The sequence below is a fragment of the Chiloscyllium punctatum genome, chromosome 9 (assembly GCF_047496795.1).
Source record: "Chiloscyllium punctatum isolate Juve2018m chromosome 9, sChiPun1.3, whole genome shotgun sequence".
Classification (NCBI taxonomy): Eukaryota; Metazoa; Chordata; class Chondrichthyes; order Orectolobiformes; family Hemiscylliidae; genus Chiloscyllium; species Chiloscyllium punctatum.
In genome coordinates this window covers 30015108-30030470 of record NC_092747.1, presented here as the reverse complement: position 1 = coordinate 30030470, position 15363 = coordinate 30015108, and the positions used below count along the sequence as shown (strand labels likewise).

Genomic DNA, 15363 nt, shown 5'->3' with positions numbered 1-15363 from the left:
TTTGTCAGGGGTAAATGTAGGGGAATGGGTCTGAGTGGGTTACTTTTCGGAGGGTCGCTGTGGACTTATTGGGCTGAATGGCCTGTTTCCATACTGTAGGTAATCTAATCGAATCTAAAAAAAGCTGGGAAGTACTAACTTAATTATGCATGATGTAGAGATAGGAAATGCAACATCCTTATAGGCATAACCCTCTAAAGTTGGCACAAGTTCAAAAGGAGAGTGAATGCATACTCCAAGATGACAAACAAAGTGAGTTACAGTGACTAGAGCTCACCCATAGTAATGGCACCAAAACCAAATGGTACCCAACAGTTATGTGTGGACTATCGCAAAGTTAATGCAGTTGCAAAGACTGATGGAGATCTAATTCCACATTTGGAAGACTGAATTGAAAAGGTGGGACAAGCAACTTATATTTCTAAGTTGGACTAGCTCAGAGGATACTGGCAGGTACCTTCATCCAAAAGAGTGAAGCCAATTTCAGCTTTCGTAACGCCAAGTAGACTGTATCCATTTAAAGTCATGCAATTTGGTATGAAAATTGCACGAACCACATTTCAGAGACTAACCAATAATGTAATTTCCGGATCACCCAATTGTATAGTTTATATCGGTGACCTGGTGATTTTTAGTCACACATGGAAAGAACACAGGCAGCATGTTTCAGAATTGTTCAATCAACTTTGGGAGGCAGGCTTAGTGATAAATCTGGCAAAAAATGAATTTGCCAAAGTCCAAGTCACCTTCCTGGGCTATGCTATTGAACATGGACAAATGGCCCCATGGAATGCAAAAACAAAAGTAATTGGGGAGTTTCCCATACCATCAACAAAAAGAGCAGTACTATGGTTTCTCAGATTGAGTGTATTTTATCAAATATTCGTACCAAATTTGGACAGTGTGGCTGCTCCTCTCATAGAATTATTAAAGAAAGGCAAGAAGTTTCAGTGGACAGCAGACTATCAGAAGGCATTTGAAAGCCTGAAAGCTGTGTTAACCACTGCCCCAGTGTTAGCCACATCTAATTATGCAAAGCCATTCAAAGTGACTATCGATGCGCGTGATGTGGGTATCGGTGTTGTGCTCTTGCAGGAAGACGATGAGAAGATAGAAAGACCTATTGGGTATTTCTCCAGGAAATTGAACATTCATAAGCAGAAATAACCTACAGTTGAGAAGGAGACTTTGAGCTTGGAATTGGCGTTACAACTTTGCAATGTTTATGTTACCAGTACTGTCAGATACACTGGTCATAATCCATTGAAGTTTGTGGAGAAATTTAAGGACAAAGGTTCCAGCCCATTTAGAAGGAGCTTGATGTTGCAGAAATTCAGATTGAAAATTGTGCATGTGGCAGGATGGGATTGCTGATGCATTGTCACGACTTAGATGAGAAACAGAGGTATTCAGTGATAGGAGTAAATGGACTGAAACAGAATGTAGTAGTGCATATTTGCACGTTTATAGTCTATGTAAAGTATATGTGTTGTAGTGTACTAACAGTAAGATTAAAGAGTTTTAAATTGAAACCACCTTTGGATATTGACGTTTTCTTTTGGGGGGGGTGGGGGGAGGCGTGACAATGCTACTCCTTTAACAGGGTTATATTGTCCTTGGTCTTTCTTTCAGATGAGTCATAAAGACAAAGGTTCCGATGCATCTGGAAATATCTACTTGTAAAAGTTTTTAAGTGTTTCTTTTAAAACATTTGTACAATAAAGCGGTTAATTTGGTTTGGTTTTAGCAAGCTGGGTTTGTCTGCAACTGCTGGTCAAGTTTTAGCTAGAATCCCTGAGAAGCTACTGGGGACCCAAACAAGCAGTTTCAGGTTGATCCTCTCTCTCTCTCTCGCTCTCTCTCTCTCGCTCTCTCTCTCTCGCTCTCTCTCTCTCTCTCTCTCGCTCTCTCTCTCTCGCTCTCTCTCTCTCGCTCTCTCTCTCTCGCTCTCGTAAGAAACTGTGTTTGATTTTACCTTTTTTTTTGCCAAGGGGGTGTTTATGAGGATGCTGCAAATATTTGGAACAGCATCATTAAGTTGTGATAGAGTCAATTGGGTTTTCAGATAGGTTAAGTTATTCTAAATTCGGTTCTCTTTTGTTTGTGTTTCATTCTGTAGTTTGTAAATAAATTCTGTTTGTTTCAAACTGAGTGGTTGGGCCACCTGTATCACTCCTGGAATAGCCACTATACACCTGCTTAAAACAACTAGAAAAGTTAAGGTGTTGGCTGTCTTGAAATGTTTTGAGGGGGTCTCGCCTGGTCCATAACATCAGTAACCACCTGGCACTATCATGGCAGACATCGAAGCAGTAAGGTAATTTGAAATTTAATTCTAAAGTTTTCATTGCAGGCCTCAAGGCCTTGATGCTTTGGAAACTCTCCACTTCATATATTTGAGTGGATTCCAGAACAGTAAGAGCGACAAAAAAAAATTCTCCTGTGATTTGGTAATGAACACTCAGTGGAATCTCTTTGTTGACCAGTATTGCTGAACCAATTGATTGATTTATTATTGTCACATGTACCAAGATACAGCGAAAAGTGGTTTTGCATGCCATCCAAGCAGATCGTACCATACAAAATGTCATTGTCGCAGAACAGAGTGCAGAATACAATGTTACAGCCACAGAGAAGATGCAGAGAGATCTGAATGAACTTTGAGAGTTTCATTCAGAAGTTTGATAACAACGAGGAAGAAGTTGTTCTGGCGTCTATTTGTACACTTATTAAAACTTTTTTACCTTCTGCCTGATGGAAGAGAGTATGACTGAGTGATTATGTTGGCAGCAGGAAATATAGGTGGAGTCAATGGTGGAAGGCTTGTTTGTGTGATTGACTGGGCTATGTTCACAACTTCCTGTAGTTTCTTGCAGTCTTGGGAGGAGCAGTTGCCTACCATGCTTGATGCATCCAGGTAGGACGCTTTCCAGTGGTGCACCTATAAAAATTAGGAACAGTCCTTGTGGAATTTTGAGAGTGGTTCTGTCCACAAGTGAGCAGTGACATACCATTATTGACAGAAATACAACAAAAAACTTCAAGCTTAACATTGAGAGTCGGATCTTGGTTATCTTTTAAATGAGACCTGTATTAATGAATACACAATGACCTTTTGCCTTGGTGCACTAGGAAGAGGAAGGAAGTTGGGAAAGGTGGCTAAAAAGCTGGCCTCAAACTTGATGGCAAAGAAGACCATGAGCTCCTTACATTTAAAAGAGGTAATAGAAGAGGAGGCAAATAAACCATTTATTGTGATGATTTGATATTCAGAGAAGCTTGGCACTAACATTGCATTCTAGAAAGAAGTTGATTAGATCATTTGTTTTTCATAGTTTGTATTCCTTGGATTTTGGGGACCTTAGATACTGGTTGTATCATGGGAAAGGGCTAGAGAGAGACTATTGGTTTTGATGAAAACAAGGAATTACAAGCGGCCAGAAAGGTTTTGTTAAGCAGTTATGTCAAAGTGGATGGAAAGGGGTCAAAGATTAGGCAGTTGGGGAATTTTAAATTGCTATGGTTAGTTACTGAGGAAAGCGTTTTTTTTCTAGCAATAGATCCAGAAGGAAATGGGGTTGGGAAGGGGGATGTAAAGTGTTCAACATAATTTTGGGATCTTGCCAAAAAAAAACACAGGATGAATTTCTATTTTTATCCACGATGCTGTACTGATGTTGCTGGTTTGTATAGTTGTTGTCTTTTCAAAAATTTGGAAGACAGTCATCTTCAGTTATCTTGCGTAACCTCCAAATGTAACTTTTGGGATGTCATAAGTTGAGGAGCAGGTTATCCATTCCCATCCCTTTAAGCAAGGTGGAAGTGTTGAGAAGATTAAAGGTATACTCTGACTAGGAAAATCAAAAGTATCAAATAATTGTTATTCTTTACTTAAACTTTTTAATTGATATGAATAACATATCAATTTGTGGAAATTTGACTTTCCTCCAAGTATGTAACAGCAAAACACATTTTTTCTCTTTTCATTTTCAGCTAGCAAAGGACCAGACACAAGATCTGATAACTAAAACTACTAAGCTTCAGTCAGAAAAGTGAGTAATATATGTCACTTTCAGGCCACTTTTGGGGGTTCATTTTAATGTTTAGCTCAACCAGGAAATGATTTACATTACTTATCAATGTTGCTTTGAATATTTCATAAAAATACTTGTACAGTATAATCTGTTTTTCTTCTAAGAAGGCTGAATGAAGGATGGTCATTTTCAAAACACAAACGAATGGGTCATAAGTTGTTTATACATCAAAGTATTAGTCCTGAGGATTCCTTTTGAACCTATTGGTCAATTAGGGACTAGTGGCACACTTGATGGTGGGGCAGTTAGCAGAAAAATAAACTGTTTGTCTGAGAATGTGATTCAAATCATGTTTATTGCAAGAAACAAATCTTGTAATGCAAAATCCCAATGCTGATTCAATTTAACTTTAGAACTTTGAACTAAACTGCCTGCTGGAGTAAACAAATGACACAATTGTGCCATCTCTTCACAATACTTTTACTTAAGTTTTTATATGCCCACAGGTACGCAAGCGGTTACTTCAGATATTAGATGTAGTAGCTATGACTACAGGATAACTTAGCTGGAACTAGCTGTATGAAATATGATTCTGGCACTCTTTTTGTTTTCAAGATTAAATCTGGACTGCAGAAAGTGTGATGTCATATCACAGCTGTGTGAAGCTTATCAATTCAGGTGCTGGTTGCCTGAATTCAGTCACAATTCTAAATCAAAATGCCTTGCTTTGAATTGATTTAGCTTTGAAACAGAGCATCAGCCTGCATTAACGGGTTTCTGCTTGCTTTGCAATACACGTGTTTGCATTAAAGTAGTGCCTATGAATGGCATGTCACATTTGCTGCAATATGCAAATAATTAGTTAGCAGTAGGAATTGCTGTTGGCTGGGCCTTTTCTTCCTGGAGCGTCAGCTGCTCAGGTTTATAAAATCATGAGGGGCATGGATAGGGCCAAAGTCTTTTTCCCAGGATAGGGGAGTCCAAAACTAGAGGGCATGGGTTTAAGGTAAGAGGGGAAAGTTTTTAAACGGGCCTGAGGAACAACATTTTCACACAGGGTGGTGCGTGTATGGAATGAGCTGCCAGAGGAAGTGATACAAGCAGGTAAAATTATAACATTTAAAAGGCACCTGGATGGGTACATGAATAGGAGGGTTTAGTGGAATTTGGGCCAAATGCTGGTAAATGGGACAAGATCAGTTTAAGATATCTGGTCGGCATGGACAAATTTGACCTAAGGGTCTGTTTCTGTACTGTATAACTCTGTCACTCTATGACTCGACAACTAAACCTTAACAAAAAGATTCTGTCCTAGCTTGTTGTAATCAAAAGACTGTAAAAATTGCAAATAGTTGTCAAAAACAAACTTTTTCTGATCTGATTATGTGTGCAAGATAATACTCAGCAGGTGGTGGACACATCACAGAAGTACGTTCAAAGTTGCCAACTTCATTTATTAGACATTTGATCCAATATATTTGAGCTTAGAATGTATTGAAGATTAAAGAGTTTACAAAATCCTAAAGACATAGGTTTTTTAATTTTTTGCGGGTTTTGGCCACCTTGCTGCCTCAGGTATACTGGAGGAATTTATTCAGGGAGCTTTATATCTGGTTAAAGCACAGTCTGTGGTTAATGCTAAGATCAGTAGAGTTAGTCTCAGGGCTCCTGGGTTAAGATTGAAGCATTGACTGAATTTTCAGCTCCTCATCACTAATCAAGTGCCTTTGCCGGAAGGGTGTGCACGCACACGTGCATTACATATGTGCATCTGGCTGGCTATGACACTACCACTTATGAATAATGTGCCAAGGATCATGAGTGAGAAGTTGACATTTGGATGAGCAACAAAAAGTTGAGAGATCATATCAAACTAAGCAGTAAACTTTTACTAACAATAAATAAACTGTTTAGACTGGTAATTTTTGAACTATATTCTACTTATTTTAAGTTTACTTTCCATCAACATGAGTGCTAAAACAAAAATTGTGAGTTAGTAGAAAAACAGATAACATAATATTCTGGACTCTGTTAAACTAGCATTCTGCTGACCAGTGTATGCTCTAAGTCCCTTATATTAACCATGTCATCCAAGATAAAAATGAAGCACTTTGCTACAAAGTGTACGAGTAAACCAACAGAGAAAGGGAAAATATTTTTCAAGAAGCAGATGCTCAAACTGCTAAATTGCTGCTTGACAGATTTTTTTTTAAAGTTATGGTTTATTGTTCATTACAGTAAACCTATTTCTACAATGCTTTTTATAATTTTTCAAACTTAAGCTTAATATTTAATATTCAGAGACATAAATGTTAAATCTCTCTAATCATTGAACAGAACAAATTAGTTTCAAGATAGTTTGTACATCTTGTGATGCAATGGCAACTAGGAATGGGCAATAAATGTTGGCCAGCCCACAATGGACATATCCACACAAGAATTAAAATAAAACAGAATTATGACAAAACCTCAATCTATTGGAGTAGTTGATCTCTACAATACGCATCTTGTCAATAGCAACTTCAGACACAGAGATCTTCAAAGATCATTATTAAAGGAGATGGGGTGAAAAGAGTAACGCTGCTGTCAAAAAAAACCTGGAAAATTTAAATTCAAATTGTACACAACCCACCTTTCTGCATATATAAAAGTAAGTTACATCTGTCTGCCGTACATATGCGAACACATCATTTTTCAAATATCCATTGTTATAAATTTAAGTAATGAAGTGAGGATTTCTCCATTGGTTTCCCCATTCTGCATTTCTCCTTAACCAATCAGAGTCAACTTGCACGGTTAAACTTTTTTTCCCAGCTGAGTAGTTAACTGCCAATCATTACTTCCATGATGCAGTCTCCATGGCAACCATGGAGTTTGTAACTGTTAACTACGGGCATAAACTAAGAAAAAGCCAATGTGTACATTTGTGGTTTGTTTCATCAGATGGCCTGAAACAGATTAAGTGCAGCAATCTACAGATTATCAGAGGTCTACTGTCTTGCAGTGTATAATTTTTTTTCAGCTTTAGTGTATCTGTCAACTACTGATTACAATTCTTATATCCAAACTTACTTAATAACCTAAAGAAGGTAAGTGGTTGGAAGTGGATTAGTGCTGCTGGAAGAGCACAGCAGTTCAGGCAGCATCCAACGAGCAGCGAAATCAACGTTTCGGGCAAAAGCCCTTCATCAGGAATAAAGGCAGTGAGCCTGAATCATCGAGAGATAAGCTAGAGGAGGGTGGGGGTGGGGAGAGAGTAGCACAGAGTACAATGGGTGATTGGGGGAGGAGATGAAGGTTATAGGTCAAGCAGCAGAGGGTGGAGTGAATAGGTGGAAAAGAAGATAGGCAGGTCGGACAAGTCAAGGAGTTAGTAACTGAGCTGCAAGTTTGAAACTAGGATGAGGTGGGGGAAGGGGAAATGAGGAAGCTGTTGAAGTCCACATTGATGCCCTGGGGTTGAAGTGTTCCGAGGCGGAAGATGAGGCGTTCTTCCTCCAGTCGTCTGGTGGTGAGGGAGCGGCGGTGAAGGAGGCCCAGGACCTCCATGTCCTCGGCAGAGTGGGAGGGGGAGTTGAAATGTTGGGCCACGGGGCGGTTTGGTTGATTGGTGCGGGTGTCTCGGAGATGTTCCCTAAAGCGCTCTGCTAGGAGGCGCCCAGTCTCCCCAATGTAGAGGAGACCACATCGGGAGCAACGGATACAATAAATGATATTGGTGGATGTGCAGGTGAAACTTTGATGGATGTGGAAGGCTCCTTTAGGGCCTTGGATAGAGGTGAGGGAGGAGGTGTGGGCACAGGTTTTACAGTTCCTGCGGTGGCAGGGGAATGTGCCAGAATGGGAGGGTGGGTTGTAGGGGGGTGTGGACCTGACCAGGTAGTCACGGAGGGAACGGTCTTTGCGGAAGGCGGAAAGGGGTGGGGAGGGAAATATATCCCTGGTGGTGGGGTCTTTTTGGAGGTGGCGGAAATGCTGACGGATGATTTGGATCATGCGAAGGTTGGTAGGGTGGAAGGTGAGCACCAGGGGCGTTCTGTCCTTGTTACGGTTGGAGGGGTGGGGTCTGAGGGCGGAGGTGCGGGATGTGGACGAGATGCGTTGGAGGGCATCTTTAACCACGTGGGAAGGGAAATTGCGGTCTCTAAAGAAGGAGGCCATCTGGTGTGTCCTATGGTGGAACTTGTCCTCCTGGGAGCAGATACGGCGGAGGCGGAGAAATTGGGAATACGGGATGGCATTTTTGCAAGAGATAGGGTGGGAAGAGGTGTAATCCAGGTAGCTATGGGAGTCAGTGGGTTTGTAAAAAATGTCAGTGTCAAGTCGGTCGTCACTAATGGAGATGGAGAGGTCCAGGAAGGGGAGCGAGGTGTCAGAGATAGTCCAGGTAAATTTAAGGTCAGGGTGGAATGTGTTGGTGAAGTTGATGAATTGCTCAACCTCCTCACGGGAGCACGAGGTGGCGCCAATGCAGTCATCAATGTAGCGGAGGAAGAGGTGGGGAGTGGTGCCGGTGTAATTACAGAAGATCAACTGTTCTACATAGCCAACAAAGAGACAGGCATAGCTCGGGCCCATACGTGTGCCCATGGTTACACCTTTGGTCTGGAGGAAGTGGGAGGATTCAAAGGAGAAATTGTTAAGGGTGAGGACCAGTTCGGCCAAACGAATGAGAGTGTCAGTGGAAGGGTACTGTTGGGGACGTCTGGAGAGGAAAAAACGGAGGGCTTGGAGGCCCTGGTCATGGCGAATGGAGGTGTAGAGGGATTGGATATCCATGGTGAAGATAAGGCGTTGGGGGCCAGGGAAACGGAAGTCTTGGAGGAGGTGGAGGACGTGGGTGATGTCTCGAACGTATGTGGGGAGTTCCTGGACTAGGGGGGATAGGACAGTGTCAAGGTAGGTAGAGATGAGTTCAGTGGGGCAGGAGCAATCTGAGACAATGGGTCGGCCAGGGTGGTCAGGCTTGTGGATCTTGGGTTGGAAGTGGTTGAATGAAATGATTGAGTAATGTATTTGCCAATAGGTTCCTCAGAGTTTAACAGAAAATACCCATTTAATCTTTGAATTGTGTGTTACTTTGTCACAGCTCTGTGATTGCTAATCAACAAATACCTTTCTGAATTGTTGTTTCTCACGTTAGTTTCATACTGAAAATAATTGTAAAAGCAAACAATATCAGTACTTTTGGAAATGCAGTCAGTTTGATATGAGAAATTATTGTAATGTTTATGTCTTAGAATATCATACAGTTTGTCTTTCATCTATTTGTTAGAGGGAAAGAATCAGATTATTAAATCAAAGTTAGAAACTGGAAGCATTAAATTAATATTTTCTAATACCGTTATCCTCAAATCATTCTGCCTTAAAGAAACTCAGATCAAATATACAGAGCAACACTTTGGATCAAGAATAAAATTATTTTTTCTGTGTGTTTTATAAATTCAGGGTTAGTTCTGCTGAATAAAGATGCATTTTGTGAAAGGTTTTTGTTTCTCATTCATGACAATTCACTAGAAATACTAATCTGAAGGGAAAGCCAAATGTATACTGTAATAAGGAGATTGTTGATTGGTTGGCAAGTGGACTCTGATTGATAGAATCATTGGAGTGAAGGACCTCTTCATCAAGAAATGTTTTTAATAAGCACAAGTGCACCACACTGAATGCCCGACTGACAATCCACAAATTGGTTGCCAGTGTAACTCTTTGTGCACTGAAGATTTTTCAGAATTACATATATTGTTGAATACTGTATTTTGAGGTTTGCAAGCCCAGGCCCTGTTCCTGACTAACTAAAAAACATGTAAACACTGTGCTTATTTCAACTCAGCACAATAGTTGAGAGCCTAACAGCAGTTCATTTCTCAGGGCAATGCTTTAACTAATCAGAGTCAACATGTATGGTTAAATTTTTTTTAACAACTGAACAGTTAACTGCCTTCAACATTTCATGATGCAGTCTCCATGGCAACCTTTCTACAAATTGTAATCTATTAGACAACCAATCAGCATTCTCCTTTTAAACGGGATAAATGTTGTTTTCTTTTTTACGTTGGTATTTCTTGGGAATTGATCTGATAAGTTTCAAGACAAGAAGCTTCCACAAAATATCAATTTTTCAACAATACTCAAACTCTGTATTAACAACCAACTACTATTTTAAGTGCCTTAATTAAATATGATCCCAAAACTTATGCAAGTGTTTAATATGTGCAGAGTAGCATTATGTTTCACCATTTAAAAGCAAGTGAGAAGGAATGATAAAGCTATATTCTTGTGTGAACCATTTTGTTGTAATTTATTAACACATTTTTGTGAATAGATGCAGTAAACCCAAGGTGCACAAATGTAATTTTTCCTTTAAATACCTCTTGAAGTTCATCCACTACATGTTATCATTTTTCTTTTTACCAGCACTGAATGTCGCAGATCAGACATGGGTGGCATTTTTTGCTGCCTCCCACCACAGTCATCTTAGTATCAACCTGAAGTTGATTATTTGATTTTAATTTGCCACTGAAGTTTATAATTGAGGCTGGATTTTAGGTTCTTGGCTGACATCCTGATCAAAGCAAAAATAATAAATTGTTATTAGATTGCACCTTTTGATATAATTGGTTGGTGTAAATCTGCTCTGTTGACTATGCACTTTGAATTGTCCTAAAATACATCACTATTTTTTGCAACATTAGCAGAAGCTGAGGGGTAGCACTGTTCCGTTTGAATCAGAAGATGAATAAATCTCATTTGATTAACTTTTCTAAAACTAATTTTCCAAAATTGTTGTTACTTGTTCTGTTAGAAGAGAAATTGAACATTCTGGCCAAAAGACCTGGATAACAAAGTGAAGCGTAGGGTGCTTGTGGGTTTAATTTCAGGTTTGACCCTCTGCGCATTATGTGACTCAAAAACAGTTAGCCACCAAACAGGAAACCAGTAACCTTTAAGTGTCCCAGGTACCTATCTGATAAATGCATTGGAATGTGTATTGTATCTACAAAAAAGGTACCCTACACTATTTGAAATTCCTGTACAAATTGGAAGAGCTTGTAATAAGAAGCTTCTGTTGCCTTTAAAATGGGTTCAGCCTAAATGTACTACTGTAACATAAAATGAGGACTGAAGTTTTGGAATAGCAGCACCCCAGGTTTTGCACTAGCGAGAATCAGCTAATGTGGCACATATTAAAAATGCAACCATGGCAGTTGTGTTGAGTATATCTTGAAAGAAAATGCATTATTCTGAAATTTGATTAATTCATTGTGGCTATACACCTTTGTCTTGTTTTCATTGAAGGTAACCACATTTCTGTGCACTATCATTCTTGGCCCAGTATCTGCAGAATGCATTACTCAATCAGGGGATTGACAGGTGATTGCACAATACTGCACATATGAATTGCTTAGCAAAGAGACCAAAGATGTGTGTGCATAGATCTCCATCTGAGCCAGTTAATTTTTAATAAGAAAGCATGAGCATACACCTAACACAAAAACAATTTTGAAATAAGCACTCAAGCAACTTGACATTCCAGAACTTTTCACCAAGCTGAAGTTAGGCCACAGTTGATTGAAAACACTATTTTATCCTGGCATATTGATGCTAAAATACAGTGACGGGCAGTATTACAATTGCTTGCTCCTGGACAATATCTATCTGACTTTGCATTTATTTGAACTGCTGTGTAATATTCATAATGAAGTTTGAAAGGTGAAGAAATTCGTCATATTATGCTTCAATCAGATACTTTTTATAATTTGACAATTACCTTAACATACTAGTAAGTGCCTATTTTAACAGTCATACTGTGCATTAAATTTTTACTGTCACCAAATACAGCACGGCGCCTATTAATGTGGAATGGGACAGTTTTCTAATATTTGTAGCCAGTTTTTACTCTCACCTTGCTCTCCAACAAGCATTAACCTTTGCTGGTATTTGATTGCATTAATCTAAGTCAATCTTGATATGATTTACTGCAGTTGCTATTGTTTAAATGTATATTGTCAGACTAGTCAACTGCCAGGAGTATCAGAACAGTACAGTATTTGGTGTTTTCCTCTACTGACTTAAGTATTTGTTTTCCCACAAGGCTTACTACACAACTGACTAGTAGAAGAGTTTGCCTACATTTTCTTCTTCAAATTTCCGGGCCCACTGGCTTTATTTACGACACCATTTTTTAAATACTTCATTCATAGTATGTAAGTTTTGTTTTATTCACTCGTGGGACATGGGCATTGCTGGCTGGCCAGCATTTATTTCCTGGTTCTAGCCACCATTGAGGAGGTGCTGGTGAGCTGCCTTCTTGAACTGCTGTAATCCATGTCTTGTAGGTCGACTCGAAATTCCAGTGAAGGAACAGCGATATATTTCTAATTCAGGGTAGTGAGTGGCTTGGAGGAGAACTTGCAGGCGGAGGTGTTCCCTTGTCCTTCTAGATGGATATGACTGCGGGTTTGGAAGATGCTGTCGAAGGATTTTTAGTGAATTTCTTCAGTGCACCTTTTAAATTGCACAGACTGCTGTTACTGAATATCAGTTGAGGAGGAGTGAATACTTGTCCATATAGTGCCAATCAAGTGAGCTGCTTTGTCTTGGGCAGTGTCAAGCTTCTTGAGGGTTGTTGGGACTACAATCATCCAGGTAAGTGGGGAGTATTCCATCACAATCCTGCCTTGAGCCTTTTAGGTGGTGGAAAGACTTTGGAGTGTTAGAAGGTGAATTACTTGCTGCAGTATTCCTTGGCTCACTGTTGTCGCCACTGTACTTGTTTTGGTAGCCCAGTTGAGTTTCTGGTCAATGGTTAACCCCCCACCTCATTACAGATTTGGCACGGCATGGTGGCTCATTGGTTTGCACTGCTGTCTCACCATGCCAGGAACCAAGGTTCGATTCCACCCTCAAGTGACCGTCTGTGTGGAGTTTGCACATTTCCCCACATCTGCTTGAGTTTCCTCCGGCTTCCTCCCACAGTCTAAAGACGTGCAAGTTAGGTGGATTGGCCATGGAAAATGCAGAGCTACAGGAATAGGGGTAAGGGGGGAGGGTTGATGTGGGCTCGATGGGCCGAATGGCCTACTCCCACACTGTAGGGATTCTCTGGTTTTATGAGAAATAAGAGGTGAGTTCAAAAAGATGAAAATTAATGGGAATGTTATGCAGATCAGTCTCTGAATTGTTCATGAATGGCAACTAGCAGCTGTTGTGGTTGCAGCCATGTCATTGTTGACAATGGATCAATCCATTTTCAAGCAATTGAATAAATTCAAGATAATCAGGCAGAGTCAATGTGGGTTTTAAAAGATAAATTATGTTTGACCAGTTGGAGAATTTGAGGAGGTAACATGCTCTGGATAATGCTGAGTAGATGGATGCCCTGTACTTGTATTTCCAGAAGGCATTTGATAAGGTGCCACATCAAAGCTTATTGCAGAAAATAAAAACTCAGAGAGAAGGTAGGATTTTGACGCAGATAAAAGAATTGGCTGGCTAACAGGAAGCGAAGGGTAGGTTTTAAATGGGTCATTTTCAAGTTGGCATAATATAACGAGTGGTATGCCACAGGGATTGGGACATCTACTGTTTATATTTATACAAATGACAACTGGTGAAGGACAAAGTATGGTTACCAGATGTTCTGACGGCACAAAGATAGATAGGAAAGTAAGTTCTGAAGAGACCACAGGAAGGTTACTAAAGAACATTGAAATATTGAGTGAGGGAGTACCTATGTGACAACATGTGAAATTGTCTATTTTGGTAGGAAGAATAAATAAAAATTACAAAATTTGTGAGAGGTTACAGAACTCTGAGATGCAAGAGAATCTGGGTGTCCATTTGGATGAATTGCTAAAGGTACAACAGAAATTAGGAAAGCTAATAGAATGTTATCATTTATCACAAGGGGAATTGAATAGAAAAATAACAGAGTTGTACTTCAGTTACGCAAAGCACCACTGAGACTAAATCTGGAGTACAGTATAAAATATTGGTCATTTTATTTAAGGGAGGATTGAATATATGCCCGTCAGTTCAGAAAATGAAGGATCAGATGCATTGCAGGCAGTTCAAAGATGGTTTACTAGGCTGATATCTAGAATGGGTAAGGTGCCTTATGAGGAAAGGTTAGACAGGTTCGGTTTGTATTTGTTAGAATTTATAAGAGTAAGATGCAATTTGATTTGAAATATGTAAATCCCAAGGGGTCTTGATAGGATAGACATTTTCCATTTTCTGGGAGAATATATAACTAGGAGTCATTTAAAAATCAGGGATTACCCATTTAAAATAGAAATGGGGCAAAAGGTTTTCTGGGTCTTGAGCCTTTGGAGTTCTCTTCCTTAAAAAGTGGTGCAAGTAGAATCCTTGAATATTTTAAAGGCAGAAATAGATGGGGTTGAAAAGTTATCAGGTGCAGTTGAGAATCTGGATTTGAGCTAGTAATCGTATCCAGCAATAATCTTGTTGAATGGTTGAGGAAGCTACCGGGGCTGAATTATCTGTGCCCACTTCTGTTCCTGATTCATTTGTTTTTATGCCTCCCTACATTGGCCTTTTCCAGGTAGGTGACCATATCCTTTCACTACTTCCTGACTGAAGGGTGAACCATTCATTGACTATTGTACCAACGCTCTATCGTGTTATAACCCAAACACTAGCAAATGAATTAAATTGGCATGGATTGATGGCCCTCCAGTGGTCCTATCTTTCCTTCGCCCCCATTCTGCACACATTAAGTTTGGGAGACTTTGTAATGTTGGCATCATTGGTCACATATCTGTTTTACTAGTACCCAATGTGGATGTTTTCTCTTTCTTGAGACAATTTTTCATATTTTTGAATTTAAGTTTGTGTTTTTAATTTTTAGATTGAACACCGTATTAGAATTCAGTGTTATCAAGCATTATTTTCTTCTCAGAGTCTTTAAAGTTCATTATGATCATTATTTGGGTTTTAATTTTCTCATTTCTATGCCTTTAAATCTTGATAAGATTGTTAATCCTGAAACATACTGGTATTTTATCACCACTTAGATTTTGATTTTTCTGATCTAAGCGATTATTATGTACTGTAACTGTTCAAGTTATAACTTACAGTATGTAGAAATGTTATCAGATACAGACAGCCAGTTTATTTATGAAGGTCTACCAATATTTATCTTCATAAAGTAAAACCAACTTACTCCCTTTTAACTGAATTCCTGCAATACTTCACTGTCTTTGAAGGTTATCAGGGACTTTCCTACTTTTTTTTATGACGTGGTTTCATTAAACAAATCCTAAATGTAATAAGCTGTAGTTCTTCTCTCAACCAAAAGGTATTG

General features: G+C 39.4%; 1 protein-coding gene across 1 annotated transcript in view; it reads left to right on the top strand.

Annotated features, from left to right (window-relative positions):
* The window catches only part of cog6 (component of oligomeric golgi complex 6), a 113493-nt gene that overhangs the window by 27129 nt on the left and 71001 nt on the right, over positions 1-15363 (top strand). The window contains exon 4 of the mRNA XM_072577159.1: positions 3994-4052. Within this exon, the coding sequence (XP_072433260.1) occupies positions 3994-4052 (59 nt within the window). The remainder of the gene's footprint in view (positions 1-3993; positions 4053-15363) is intronic.